This window comes from Penicillium hispanicum (assembly GCF_028827665.1).
Source record: "Penicillium hispanicum strain IBT 35686 chromosome Unknown utg000008l_segment0_segment0, whole genome shotgun sequence".
Lineage (NCBI taxonomy): Eukaryota > Fungi > Ascomycota > Eurotiomycetes > Eurotiales > Aspergillaceae > Penicillium > Penicillium hispanicum.
The window spans coordinates 1,414,842-1,427,500 of record NW_026623200.1 but is presented as its reverse complement, the minus strand read 5'-3'; the positions used below and the strand labels follow the sequence as shown (position 1 = coordinate 1,427,500).

Genomic DNA, 12,659 nt, shown 5'->3' with positions numbered 1-12,659 from the left:
ATGCGCCATGTCATGTTGCATGCTACAATCTTGGAAGGGTTGCCCCCATACTTCGCGATGCGGGGCTTAATAGTAATATCTGCGTAGGTTCTCGCGTCGCAAAATATTACCTCTTTTAATGTTATCCTAATCACCTTTTCTTTCAATCATAAACTTTTATTCCCTGCATCAACTATTTCGCGACGATTATTATCCCATTTGGATACCTAGATATGATTTGAGGTACTTCCGAGGGGGAGGTCTACAGGAGTTGGCGATCTGGCCATATATGCACAAGATCTGACTTCTGCAGGTTCCTCGTGGATCCCGGTTGCACATGGAATGTATAGATGACCTATTGAAACTCGCGAGTCTGCCAATGCTAGAAATACAAAATTCGCGTGACTGACACTGTCCTCCTATCTAAACAAGACTCAGAAGTTAAATCGAAGCACACGCAACATTGCCACTTGGTTTGTACACCACTTGGACCTCCTATTCCCATGACATGTATTTATAGAGTTGCAAGGGCGCCCCAAGGCCATTTTTTCATTTGATGATGGAAATTTTGAGGCAAGGAGCAGAGTATCCAGCATCAATATAGCCTAGCAATTAAAACGAACTTCACATCCGGGGACAGGGCGGGAGAGTTCTTCGCCGTCGATGATATCTTGGGTGATATAACGACCAGAGCAACCCCTAGGAAGTGATATTAGTATCTACTAACAGAGATCAGGAAAGATTCACATACGTGAACTTCTTCTTGTCGCTATCACACTTCCCTATCCAGACAAAGGGATGGGTGAACGGCTTATCTCCATTGGCGCTGCCCGCAGGTTGATACAACTCAAGGTTCGCAGGGTCACTTGTTTGGAAAAGTGTCTCTTCACAGAACTTATCTGTGGTATCATAATACCCCACATAGACGGTATTATCTCCAATGTCGATTTCGATACGGCTCCTGCCATGATCCTGTTCGGTCGCCGAGTTGAGTAGGACCCTGGCTGAGCAATTAGGAGCCTCAGGAGGCCCGGCCATTGTGGTGGGGGCCACTGCCAGTAGGGCAACAGGAAGGAACTTGGAAAAGAACATGTTAGGAGAAAGGTAACCAAGAAAACAAAAATTGTACCGGGATGATCAGAATAGAAGACTGCGAGGGGTACTCAAGACCCTTTATAAACCTGGACGGAGCCCCCAAACCCCCATTTAGGGACCCCAAATAAATCTTGGCGTTGAGGAGTGTGATGCCGATTCTAAAAGCTAGGCTAGCTGGGACAACAAATGAGGAATACCACGGCGGTATGATCATTACTATAAGAAGTAAAGGCTTCGAAAACCTACTACTGTAAACTGCGGTGGGTTATCTGGGGTCCACTATCAGGGTTTACTTGGGGCCCGCCCCTGTGGGCCTCACGGAATAAAACCACAGAAATTAACGCTAGATGCACGCTATAAATCAAACTTGCTCCCTATCATTCTCAATAATACAAGCTTGCCAGGTATATAAATACGGAGTATAGTAGTGGAGATAGAGGCTCGTGGCTGAATCTGCTAAACCTCGGAATCTGCTATGGTTGGTATATGTACGTGAGGATCGTTGGAACGAGGCAGGTGAAGAAATTAGAGTCATAATCATAACACGTACATATACAGAAGAATGACGATCTACGCGAAAAAAGAGGGAGCTCAAACATGATCGAGTCAAGTATGTGGTCGCGAGACGAACACGCGCCTGGGTATCTTTAAAGGAAAAGACATGCGCTGGGATATTTCACTTACTGAGTTTCTTGATTAAACCAGGTAAGCATATTTGACGCTACTATTAGGTTCGTAGTTATTTTGATACATCTTTGATTTTTTTTCAACAGTTTCTTCGTGATATTTGGGCTTATCTCTTCATGACTCGTGAACATGATTTGAGCCGAGTTTTCCAGCCTCGTGCACTTTCAGCCTCGTGCACTTTCAGCCTCGTGCACCCCCCCTCTAGCCCTGGGTAGCCCCCCTAAGATGACCCCGTTGTTATGAACTTCGTAACCGTGCCCATTTCCGACTAGTCCTATTCGGGGAGCACCAACGCGCATTCGCTTGTTGGTGCACCACACCGGAAATGCCAATTTTTCACTTCTTCCATCACCCTACACCTATCAACATGCCTAAACCAGTCAAAATTGACGAATATCGAGTCTAAGAGGCCTGCACAGCTGCCCAAGGCCAAAAAAGGTCTAATTTTCCTACGTTATCGCGACAATTTAAGAAAGATAAATAACACTAAGAGAAGAAGGATACCTGTGAGACAAGACTCTTTAAAAAGAGATACCCTAAGAGCATTTTAACCTACTATTAGCTAATATTTCTGCTATATATACTTTATATAATACTATTTAGTATTATATATCAATAAGAATACGTTTAAGTAGTTTAGTCTAACTTCTACTAGTTTCTATATCGTTAAGTCTCTATCTAACTTCCCTTCTCCTCTCCCTTTTTATCTCTAGGTATAATATTTTCTCAATATTTTCTAAGCCATTCAATTTCTAGGAGAGCTGCTGTGAACTTGTAGAAGGGCTGTGTAATCTACAGAAGATAATCGATTTGGCGCCATTTCTCCCTGCTGAGCTTCATATCAGGAAGATCAAAGTGTGAGCAGAACTCATCAAATGTGGATTGTAATCGTTTGGTGCGTCGAAGCATCAAGAAGGTCGAATTCTAGCGAGTTCAGACATCTTGGATTGGTATAAGCTTTGGATTAGTAAAGGAAATATAAGGGAGTGAGCAATAAACGCTTGACCTTATTGAGAATATCAATAATCTCTCTCTTCTGCCGCCTCACCCGAAGCAATTGCTGGTGAGCCTCAGACCATTCCATTGTTGTATCATTTCTTGGGTTTACTTTCATCTGTCTAAGAAGCTGCTTGAGACTAAGTTGGATAACATGTGCGATATATAGAATCCGGATAATAGTAGTGCTATTATTGAGCTCAAGTGACTAGACTGATTCCTGGATACTTAAAATCAAGGTGTTATTGTTTGATATATTATCCGTTATGATTGTAAGAACTCGGTCTGAAATCTGGTAGTGTTAAAACAAGTCAAACAGTATATTGCTTAGATTAACACCAGAATGGCTTCTATAGAGTGGCTTAAAGCCAAGAAGAATCTCCTGGTAGTTCTAGTCCTGATTAATAAAATAACCAGTTATAGCTATAAATACTTGCCGAAATAGAGATATCTAGCAGTCTAATGCAATAGATATCTTTGCGTTTGCTGGTAAGGTCTAAAGTAGGGTCTAGTGTCTCTCTTTGACAATACTGAGTAGATAGCACTATATAGTCTTTGCTGATGGGAACTTTAGTAGTGATGGGGCTGATTGAGCTAGCCGGAGAAGCTTCTAGAATTATAGATGCTTAACAGTTAAAAAAGGAAGGCGTAGTATAGTGATTGTGGTGATCATTTCTTTATCCCAGCGGTCTTTTATAAGGATCTTAGAGCTCTTTAAAGCTTAAGCTACCTATTTTGGGGTAAGTAAATATAACTCTAAGGGTATAATCTGGATTTATACCGTTTACTGTATTAAACGTTGGATATTTGGCTGTTTTGCTGGGTTATAGATAGATTTTCAACGCTTCTCCCTTTTCCAATGCCTTCCTATTGAGTTTGTTCTATATGAAGTATAACCTGGATGATCTAGTATCTTTCTATATTGTTAATATATAACCTTTAGTTCCCTAGTGATATAATAGGCCACTTGGTTAAAGTAGTTCCAGACATCAGAAAGGTGCCCTACTCTCCCATTTAACCTTCTTGCCCTGATTTCCACTTCCACAAAAGGTTTAAAGCTATTAATCAATAAAATCCTCCTTACTTATCTCTGAGTACAAGATTCCAGGTCTTCCTTTGGTCAGGCCTAACATACTCAAGGGAGGGGGGAATAGGAGGCGGGGTGAGGAAGTCAGAGTCAGGAACTAAAGTGACTATCTGCTGGCCAAATGACTGCTCCGAGAACAGGTTAAGATCATCAGATTGAAGGTATGAAAGGTTATCTGGAGGATCTCCGTTATATAAAGACGAGTAGATATCAGATGCTTATGACATGATTGATCAATGAGGGTGGTAAAGCATCCAAGGTGCTATAGGACCCAGGAAATAGGAGACTCACCTTGTTTAACGAAGAAGAAGATTAAGTCAACAGCTTGGTTTAGGGGGTTATTCAGCAATAAATCTCTTAACCGGTCAATCCGATTATATTGATCTATTATAAATAAATTATACCGCCCTTAGATTATGTCAATTTGATTAGATGATTTTGCCGCCTACCCGTATATGACCCGCGGGCGGCCCACAGGCGCCCGTTTTTCCTTAGTTTTCGCTCAATTTAGATATACCCAAGAGGAGGGTACAGATTTTCTAGCTTTAGAGGGTTATTATTAGGGGTATACACTAGCAGTAAGGCTTTGTATAGGATTATAAAGTAGTCAGATCCTAGAATATTAGATTTTATATTAAATTAAAGACTCCTTGTAAAGAATATGCTGAAAATTTATATTGAATGAATTGCAACGGGAAAATGGTCGTGTATAGTACTGGACCTTAAATATATATTCGGCTAAAACGCACTCCTTTCTATCTTTTGCTTAATTACCAACCACAATGCTATCGAGGTGATATAATCTATAGATATAGAGTGTTTTCGAGTCTAATAATCTTGAATTCAAGATGATTTCGTTAGATTTTAGACCAAAAAGGGGGCATCAGAGTCGTTAAACAACATAGTAACTATGACCATGTTAAATTATAGGTAAAATAACAGATAACTCATCAAGTTATCCATCCTAAACGGGAAAGTTATGCAGAAACGGGCAGGTAGCGGGCGGCCCACAGGCGCCCGCTAAAAGCCCATGGGCGGGCTGTGACGAGGTTCAATTGATGATGATGATGGAGGATCGATCTATCTACATGAGAGGAAGCTTAAGTGTGTTGGTCATGTGACACCCACATACGAACAACTCGCAACGCTTTTTTGAAAATATTAGTCACAGTCTGACCATATGAGTTCCATAGGAAGGCTAGTTCCTTTCGAGTTGCACATCTAGTTCCAATTTCCAGGTCTGCAAACCTCAGGCAGCCACGGTCAGGATACAACAGTGCGGAAACAACAAAGATTCTCTGTACAAAAAAGCCTGTTTGAAAGGCTCTCATGCTCCAATAAAGGGCGTGCCGTCTGTATAAGGCTCAATTGAGACACCACCGAATGGAATAGATTGGCAGGTTGGGTTTGTGTCCGATTTAGCATGGAAAGAAGCATGAGACCCTCCACAAGTGTCTTCCGACCAGGTTCTCATCAGTCCTTCAAAAGGGCTGGTAGAAGAGATATGACTGAATGATTGTCCGCTAACCGCGAAACAGTAAAATTGCTCGTGGGTTTGGAGGACTTCCCAGTCCCCCGAACAATCCGTGGTTTTGTAAACGTTGGCACGGAAAAGGGAGGCATTTGTAGTCATGCTTAAATAGGCGACGGTGAATCCGAGGATTGTGATAAGACGCATCGTGACGGTATAAGATTGAGAGGAAAGCGTGGAGTTGTTGTTCGAGATATATTTAGGTATAATAGGGTGAACGATTGAATTTTTAAATGAAATTGAATTGCAGGTTTGGGAAAACTGTCTATCTAAGATAGATGATGGGAGAGCAAAGCCCTTTATATATTATTAGACACCTTCGGTAGGTGGATATTTCATTACTAGTGATCTTCGCAGGCAAAGTGATTTGGCCCCATTAAATCCCCACCCACGGATATGGGATCGTCTTCGCGCCTCTTGCCTGTTTAGGAGTAAGACTGTAGAAACTGCGAAGACACACTATGTAAGTGGTATCTCTGCCTGCCGAAGGTGTCTACTGAGTTGCCGCCAGATATTCTCTCAGGGCACTATACATCTTGTCTGTATTGTACTCTTGGTGCAAGCAGCATAGGTGTTAGGACTTAGGCGTGGTTCACCTAAGCCTAACGATGCGCGCTACTTATATCGGTCCCGGGCATACTAGAACGTAGAGTTCTAGCATATTTGGTCTTTTGGCCTGTTGGCTAAGTGCACCTGGGCACTGAGTCGTAACAATAGGTATATATGTGTCCTGGGAAGGGTATCATAAGCGCGGGGAATCCTTTCCATCTTCTACACAGTATACATAAGACTCGCAAAACCATCCATAGTATGGCTGAAATTTTTTATTATGATTATGACGTAAGGTAGGGCTCTTACTATCCAACATCAGTTCCGAGAACAGAAAAGAACCCCTAAATTAGAGACACCCAGTCACGTACAATAACAGGAGAGGATGATAATTGTCGATCCAGGTTCTTCCGGCCTAGCCCGATGGCTCGGGACATAGCGGGGATACTTAGGTCGAAACGCCCTGAAACAAAAGGAACGGAGTGAAAGGGGTTACAAACCGCGGGTCTGCACGAGGCTTACTTGAAGGCTGGTTGACGCTGCGAGAAACACAGCCAAATTTCGCGCCAAGCCTTGCTCTCGTTGGTCTGGTACTTGGTAATGCACGTGGTGCGTGTTCACATGGGTTCTGTTCTATGCTCTACCGTTCCTCGTCGTTTCAGGGCAACTACGTGCGACAGCGGGCGTCCCCAGTTCTTGCTGGAGAGCTGGGGGTGCCAGGGCCCAGGGTATTATGTCAGGATAGGGAGAGGACCCGACCAATTGGAATCAAGGAGAATCTGAGTTGTTATTACGCCCGGGTTCCAGCTCGCTAGGTGTAGGGGATCGGAATTATAATGCTGCCGAATCCGAGGCCTTGGCGGGCCCACTCCTACACCCAGTGTTGATCCCACGTCACTTTGAGATTTGGTAACTTGGTCCACTTCATCTCAGACTCTCGCCCAGCGCGTGCCTCAACGCTGTGTCGACATCTGCTACATCCTGCACCAAGAGCTCAGCTGAACGTCACATCGTTGCCTTTTCCCCAAGTGTGTCAACACGAAGTCCTATCTTAGCCCGTGTTCAGATTGATGGCCGAGGCCACGCCGCCTATGGGGATGGTATGTCAGCAACGACCATCCGCAGTTGAATCGCTGCGCTTCCAAGTGCCATATGTCGCATTTGGATCAAGGCAACAGACTTCCGAAGCGCTATTGCCTTCTCACCCTGAAAACATCGCTCCTCCAGAACAACCCACCCCTTCTCATCAGCCCAGGTTTTTTTCTTGGGTAACTAACAATGGATACGGTGCCCGACATGCTTCTGATCCAGCCCCGTTCTCTCTCTGGGATAATCGTGTACACGATTTCCGCTTTCCTACACCTGAAGAAAGGAAGTGGATTTTCGATGCCTTCCGCGCGGAAAGTGTGACCTATAACTGGCCAGACATCATCATTGAAACCCGTTATCCCCCAAATCCAGTCCCTCTGACTGTGGCATGTATTGCGTCAACGTTCATCCCTGCCGGATCCAACTGGCCTTACTTGGCAACGAACACTGATTACAGCAACCCCAGGCTGCCTGACCCCCTCTCTCCGCACGTTCAACTGCCGAAGTGGGAGAGACCATCCGAAGAGCAACGGCAATCGGTTTTGCAGGCCTTGAGTAGGCTCGCGACAGTGCAGGCCGTCAATTACATCGCTCCTATCATCATCGTCGAAATCGCGCTGGATGACGGAAGATCATACAGTACTCGATCTCTCCCCGGAAGAGTCGGTGGCCTCCTCACTGTATACCATCACAGTCACACGCCCTTTTGGCCTCTGGCGTGCCAGAGCAGAGAACGCTATATTACACCTGGAACGCTCCAGGATACGACTAACTATTTCCTTACTAACCTCCAAACCCTCTGCCCAGGAGTACGAGTGGAATATAGCGTTACATGCAGAGACGGAGGTTACCTCGATGCCACCATGGCTTCAACTGCCGGCGTGAAACTGAGAAACACAGATTCAGGAGATATCAGACTTACTGTTTCGAATCACGGGTTTGTCAACTCTGACGAGGTCTACCATCCGTCCTCTCGGAATGGGGGTGTTTGCATTGGTCATATCGACGAGCGGTTTGAGGCTCTCGACGTCGCTTTGGTGAAACCTTACCCGTCGACAACCTTCACAAACGGGGAATATTTCCAAGCCCAACCTCCGAATCGTCTCCTCCGCGCCAGTGAAATTCAAAATCACACATGGTGTTGTGCAGACGGCATGGCAAGCGGAGCGGTGTTTCTTAGGGTGGCTGGAGTTAAGGATCGAAGTCCACCACGACCTCCCGGTATCGTGGTCCCGTTCACTGAGTTCATTACGGAGAATATTTACCGCCTTTATGGACCAACTGCTGGTTCAATTCGGGAAGGACTTTGCGGCGCGCCTATCGTGGTGGATGGCAACGAAAATGGAGGTATCGTTGGGTTCTTTCAGCTCGGGGCAGAAGGCTCTGCCTGGGCCTTGTCCCCCTGCCTGGATGATTTGGTCGACAAAGGATGGACAGTGGTTTGAAAATGCTTCTGATCCTCGTTGACATACTTACTCTGCTCTAGATTGCTCTTCACGTCAATGCCACTAGTGCGCCCTCGTAGCTTTTAGTACACAAATCCATTCGCTACACTTTTTAGTATCCTACTGAGAATACCTGAACTAGACCACCTTAAATCGCCGTCAACTTTATATATAAAACAAAGCTCGAAATGAGAAAAGTTGCATTTTTGAAGAACATACAGCTCACCTGTACCTACTACTACCTGGCGGTTTTCGCTGCTGATTTCCAATACATGATGATTACCTAATCCAGTTGCTGGCGGGGCCTTTGCATCGATGCAGCTGCGCGCTCTGCAACAGCAGCTCCCTTTAACCTCTCAGCTTCCCCCATCGCACGCGCTCTCGCTTCCCGTTTTCCTTTCAACCACCTCTCTCTGGGGATCAAGGTCGGCATCTCCATTCCTTAACCACATCACCTGAGCCCTCTCTTCGCATCGCCATTAACTATTGCGATTAGTCCAGAATGTCGCTTTGCCTCAATCGTCTGCAAGAGGAGCGGTATGTGAAGTCCTCAAAGAGACCCTGCAGTTTTTTAGGTATTTTGCAGGAATGTGCTGACCACCAGGGGTCATACAGAAAGCAGTGGCGCCGTGACCACCCTTTCGGCTTTGTCGCGAAGCCTCATCGTACCGCACAAGGTACTTTCGACCTCAAACGCTGGGAGTGTGCTATCCCTGGAAAGAAGGATACTCTGTGGGAAGGAGGAGTTTTCAAGCTAGACTTGGTCTTCCCGGATGGTGAGTGGCGTTGCGCATTCCACGCGGTTGAAGATCTCTCCACAGATACTGACGATCTTTCATACTTCTAGAATACCCAACCAAGCCTCCCAAATGTACGTATTGACACAGACCGCTAGCTACCTTTGCTATCAGAGATATTCACAGATGCTGTCTTTGTTACATCGCGGTCTCTGCCAGTCCCTTGCTGACCGAACGCTTCTTGTAGGCAAATTTACGCCTCCACTCTTCCACCCGAATGTCTACCCGTCCGGGACGGTTTGCCTTTCAATCCTGAATGAGGAGGAAGCATGGCGGCCAGCCATCACGATCAAGCAGCTTCTGATGGGTATCCAGGATCTTCTCAACGATCCCAATCCGGAGTCACCCGCCCAGGCTGACGCGTACAACCTCTTCAAGAAGGACAAGCCAGCATACGAACGCCGGGTGCGCCAGGTTGTCAAGGAAAACCCGCCTATGTAGACAGTGGGTCTCCAACAAGCATTAACAACGCCAGCGCCTTTTTGACTCTGTTTTGATCTTGATTATTTGGTTTTATTTTAGCAGGCATGGGTCAACCTGGGCGTGATTTGAAGGAAGATCAGGCATGCATGAGATCGACCCGTTCGGCGAAGGGAGCACTTCTGCTTTTGTCTTTCCCAGCAACCTATCACCAGCGCGGCGTTTTATCTAACGGAAAGGCGTTTGACTGAGCCGCAGGCTTACCCTTTGAACATCGCCAAGGGAGCAGTAGCCATACATGCTGGCCCGTCATGTAATAATGTAGAGTGGTAATCGCGCGCATTCCGGCAGGCCGGTGGCGTTATCTTATCGGTGACTCAAAGACTGGCCGACATCGCCCTCAAGCCCCGCCGGCGGGAAACGAAAAAAATCGCCGCCTTTCCGATCCTCAAACTCTCGCGCTTAGTCAATCTTCTTCCTCTCTATATCTTGCGGCTTCAATTGATTTTCCCCTTGCTGAGCATCACTGCCCATCATGTGTGGAATCTTCGCGTGCCACCAGTGCGTTATCGCCCCCTTGCCCTAATCCCATCCCCGCCATGCTCTTCGTCCCGCGCGTTATGCGATGTGGGTAGTGCTAACCGGGCCTCGATAGTCATCCTGATGTGCAAAAGTTCAAGCCCACGGCCTTGCGCATGGCCAAGGCGTAAGTGTCACTTTCTCTCTCCAGATCAATTGCTTTTGTCCAATTGTTCCAGTCTCGCTAACTTGGTTCCCTCGCCAGTGCGCGCCACCGTGGTCCCGATTGGAGTGAGTCACCACCGGATTCGCATTGTCATATGGTAGCTAGCGAGATGGATACATATTAACCAAGTTGTCGGTAAACAGGTGGAAACTTTTGCGCCCAGAGCACTAGTGAGTCAATTGATTCTGGAGGGTATATTCTCCGTGGGGTTTGACCTAACAATGCTGTCCTGCAGTCCTCGCGCACGAGCGCCTGAGTATCGTCGGTGTCGGTACGTCCCGTCCCTCCTTTTAACACAAAAAATAGCCCCGAAAAGCATTTGCTAAAGCTGTCTCCCTCCTCTAGATACCGGTGCCCAACCTCTCGTCAACGAAGATGAGACCCTCGCTCTCGCCGTCAACGGTGAGATCTACAACCACCGTATCCTGCGCAAAAACTTGAAGACCAAGTACAACTTCAAGACCCACTCGGACTGCGAGGTCATTATTCCTTTGGTATGTCGGATCGCATTCTGGATTACAATGCGCACCATAGCTGACCATCCCGCCCCTAGTATATGGAGCACGGCCTTGATGCGCCCAAGTACCTCGACGGCATGTTCTCTTGGGTCCTCTGGGACAAGAAGCTCGACCGTGTGGTCGCTGCCCGCGATCCTATCGGTATCACCAGTTTCTACCTCGGCCGCTCGTCGTCGACACCCGGCGCCGTCTACTTCGCTTCCGAGCTCAAGTGCTTGCACCCGGTCTGTGACGACATCATTGCTTTCCCTCCCGGTCATGTCTACGACTCCCAGACCGACAGCCTCACTCGCTACTTCGAGCCCAAGTGGTGGGATCCCACCAAAGTGCCCTCGACCCCGGTCGACTACAAGACTCTCCGCCACACGTTCGAGAAGGCAGTGCGCAAGCGCCTGATGGCCGAGGTTCCATACGGAGTGCTGCTATCTGGTGGTCTTGACTCGAGTCTGGTGGCCTCTATCGCCCAGCGCGAAACTCTGCGCATGCAGGAGGCTGCCCGCCAGGCTGCCAAGTCCGCGGCCGCCTCCTCAGAGTTCGTAGGCATTGACGACGAAAACGATTTGTCGACCGTCACCACCTTCCAACAGCTGCACTCATTCTCCATTGGCCTGCCTGGTGCTCCCGACACCGAAGCTGCCATGGAAGTGGCCAAGTTCCTGGGCACCAAGCACCATGCTTTCACCTTCACCATTGAGGACGGCCTGGACGCCCTGTCGGACGTGATCTACCACCTCGAGACCTACGACGTGACTACCATTCGTGCGTCAACCCCGATGTACCTGCTGTCGCGCAAAATCAAGGCTATGGGCGTGAAGATGGTTTTGAGTGGTGAGGGCAGCGACGAGATCTTCGGCGGCTACCTGTACTTCCACGCCGCTCCCAACCGCGAGGAGTTCCACAAGGAGACCGTGCGTCGTGTGAAGAACCTGCACCTGGCTGACTGCCTGCGTGCCAATAAGTCGACCATGGCTTGGGGCCTGGAGGCCCGTGTGCCCTTCCTGGACAAGGAGTTCCTAGAGACCGCCATGGGTTACGACCCCAAGGACAAGATGATCACCAGCGAGCGCATTGAGAAGCACATGATGCGCAAGGCCTTTGACACCACCGATGAGCCGGACGTCGAGCCTTACCTGCCAGCCAAGATCCTCTGGCGCCAGAAGGAGCAGTTCAGCGACGGTGTTGGTTACAGCTGGATCGACGGCCTGAAGGACACTGCCGTGCAGCAGGTCACCGACGAGATGATGAAGAACCCCAAGCCCGAGTGGGGTACGGATATCCCGGACACCAAGGAAGCGTACGTACTTTGCCTCTGTCCCATGTCCAGCATACTAACTCTGGTTGCAGCTACTGGTACCGTATGATGTTCGATGAGCACTTCCCCCCATCTTGCGCGGGCACCGTTGAGCGATGGACACCGACCTGGTCTAAACAGACCGATCCCAGCGGCCGGTGAGTTTCGACATGACTGTATCGATGTATGGTGGGTTGAATACTAATCCGGCATGCAGAGCTATTGCCACCCACAACGCCAAGTACGACAACGTGGAGTAGATTGAAAATCGCGATCGGAGTTGGAAATTGGAAATTGGAACTAAAAAAGCAGTCATAACTGTCCGTTAGATCCCAGGAAGAGAGATAGAGACCAATTGAACTGTATATACCAAGCTTGGAATTGCGCAACTTCCAAGGTTGGAACTGGGAAGCTGCTTAGCTCAGCACAG

At 47.8% G+C, this 12,659-nt stretch overlaps 4 protein-coding genes across 4 annotated transcripts; 3 read left to right on the top strand and 1 right to left on the bottom strand.

Annotated features, from left to right (window-relative positions):
• Window positions 1-711: 711 nt before the first annotated feature.
• On the bottom strand, window positions 712-1,017 carry N7459_009375 (uncharacterized protein; the record flags this gene model as incomplete). The annotated part of the gene is made up of 1 exon (XM_056948543.1): window positions 712-1,017. The coding sequence occupies one exon, from the start codon at window positions 1,015-1,017 to the stop codon at window positions 712-714; it is 306 nt and encodes a 101-aa protein (XP_056795768.1).
• Window positions 1,018-6,994: 5,977 nt separating this feature from the next.
• N7459_009374 (uncharacterized protein) lies at window positions 6,995-8,458 on the top strand (the record flags this gene model as incomplete). Its single annotated transcript, XM_056948542.1, has 1 exon — window positions 6,995-8,458. The coding sequence occupies one exon, from the start codon at window positions 6,995-6,997 to the stop codon at window positions 8,456-8,458; it is 1,464 nt and encodes a 487-aa protein (XP_056795767.1).
• Window positions 8,459-8,960: 502 nt separating this feature from the next.
• N7459_009373 (E2 SUMO-conjugating protein UBC9) lies at window positions 8,961-9,696 on the top strand (the record flags this gene model as incomplete). Its single annotated transcript, XM_056948541.1, has 4 exons — window positions 8,961-8,995; window positions 9,074-9,234; window positions 9,306-9,329; window positions 9,443-9,696. 4 exons carry the CDS (start codon window positions 8,961-8,963, stop codon window positions 9,694-9,696), a joined length of 474 nt encoding a protein of 157 aa, XP_056795766.1.
• Window positions 9,697-10,210: 514 nt separating this feature from the next.
• On the top strand, window positions 10,211-12,489 carry N7459_009372 (asparagine synthetase B; the record flags this gene model as incomplete). The annotated part of the gene is made up of 9 exons (XM_056948540.1): window positions 10,211-10,236; window positions 10,331-10,381; window positions 10,460-10,485; window positions 10,564-10,590; window positions 10,656-10,691; window positions 10,766-10,914; window positions 10,974-12,232; window positions 12,283-12,387; window positions 12,447-12,489. 9 exons carry the CDS (start codon window positions 10,211-10,213, stop codon window positions 12,487-12,489), a joined length of 1,722 nt encoding a protein of 573 aa, XP_056795765.1.
• Window positions 12,490-12,659: the final 170 nt, after the last annotated feature.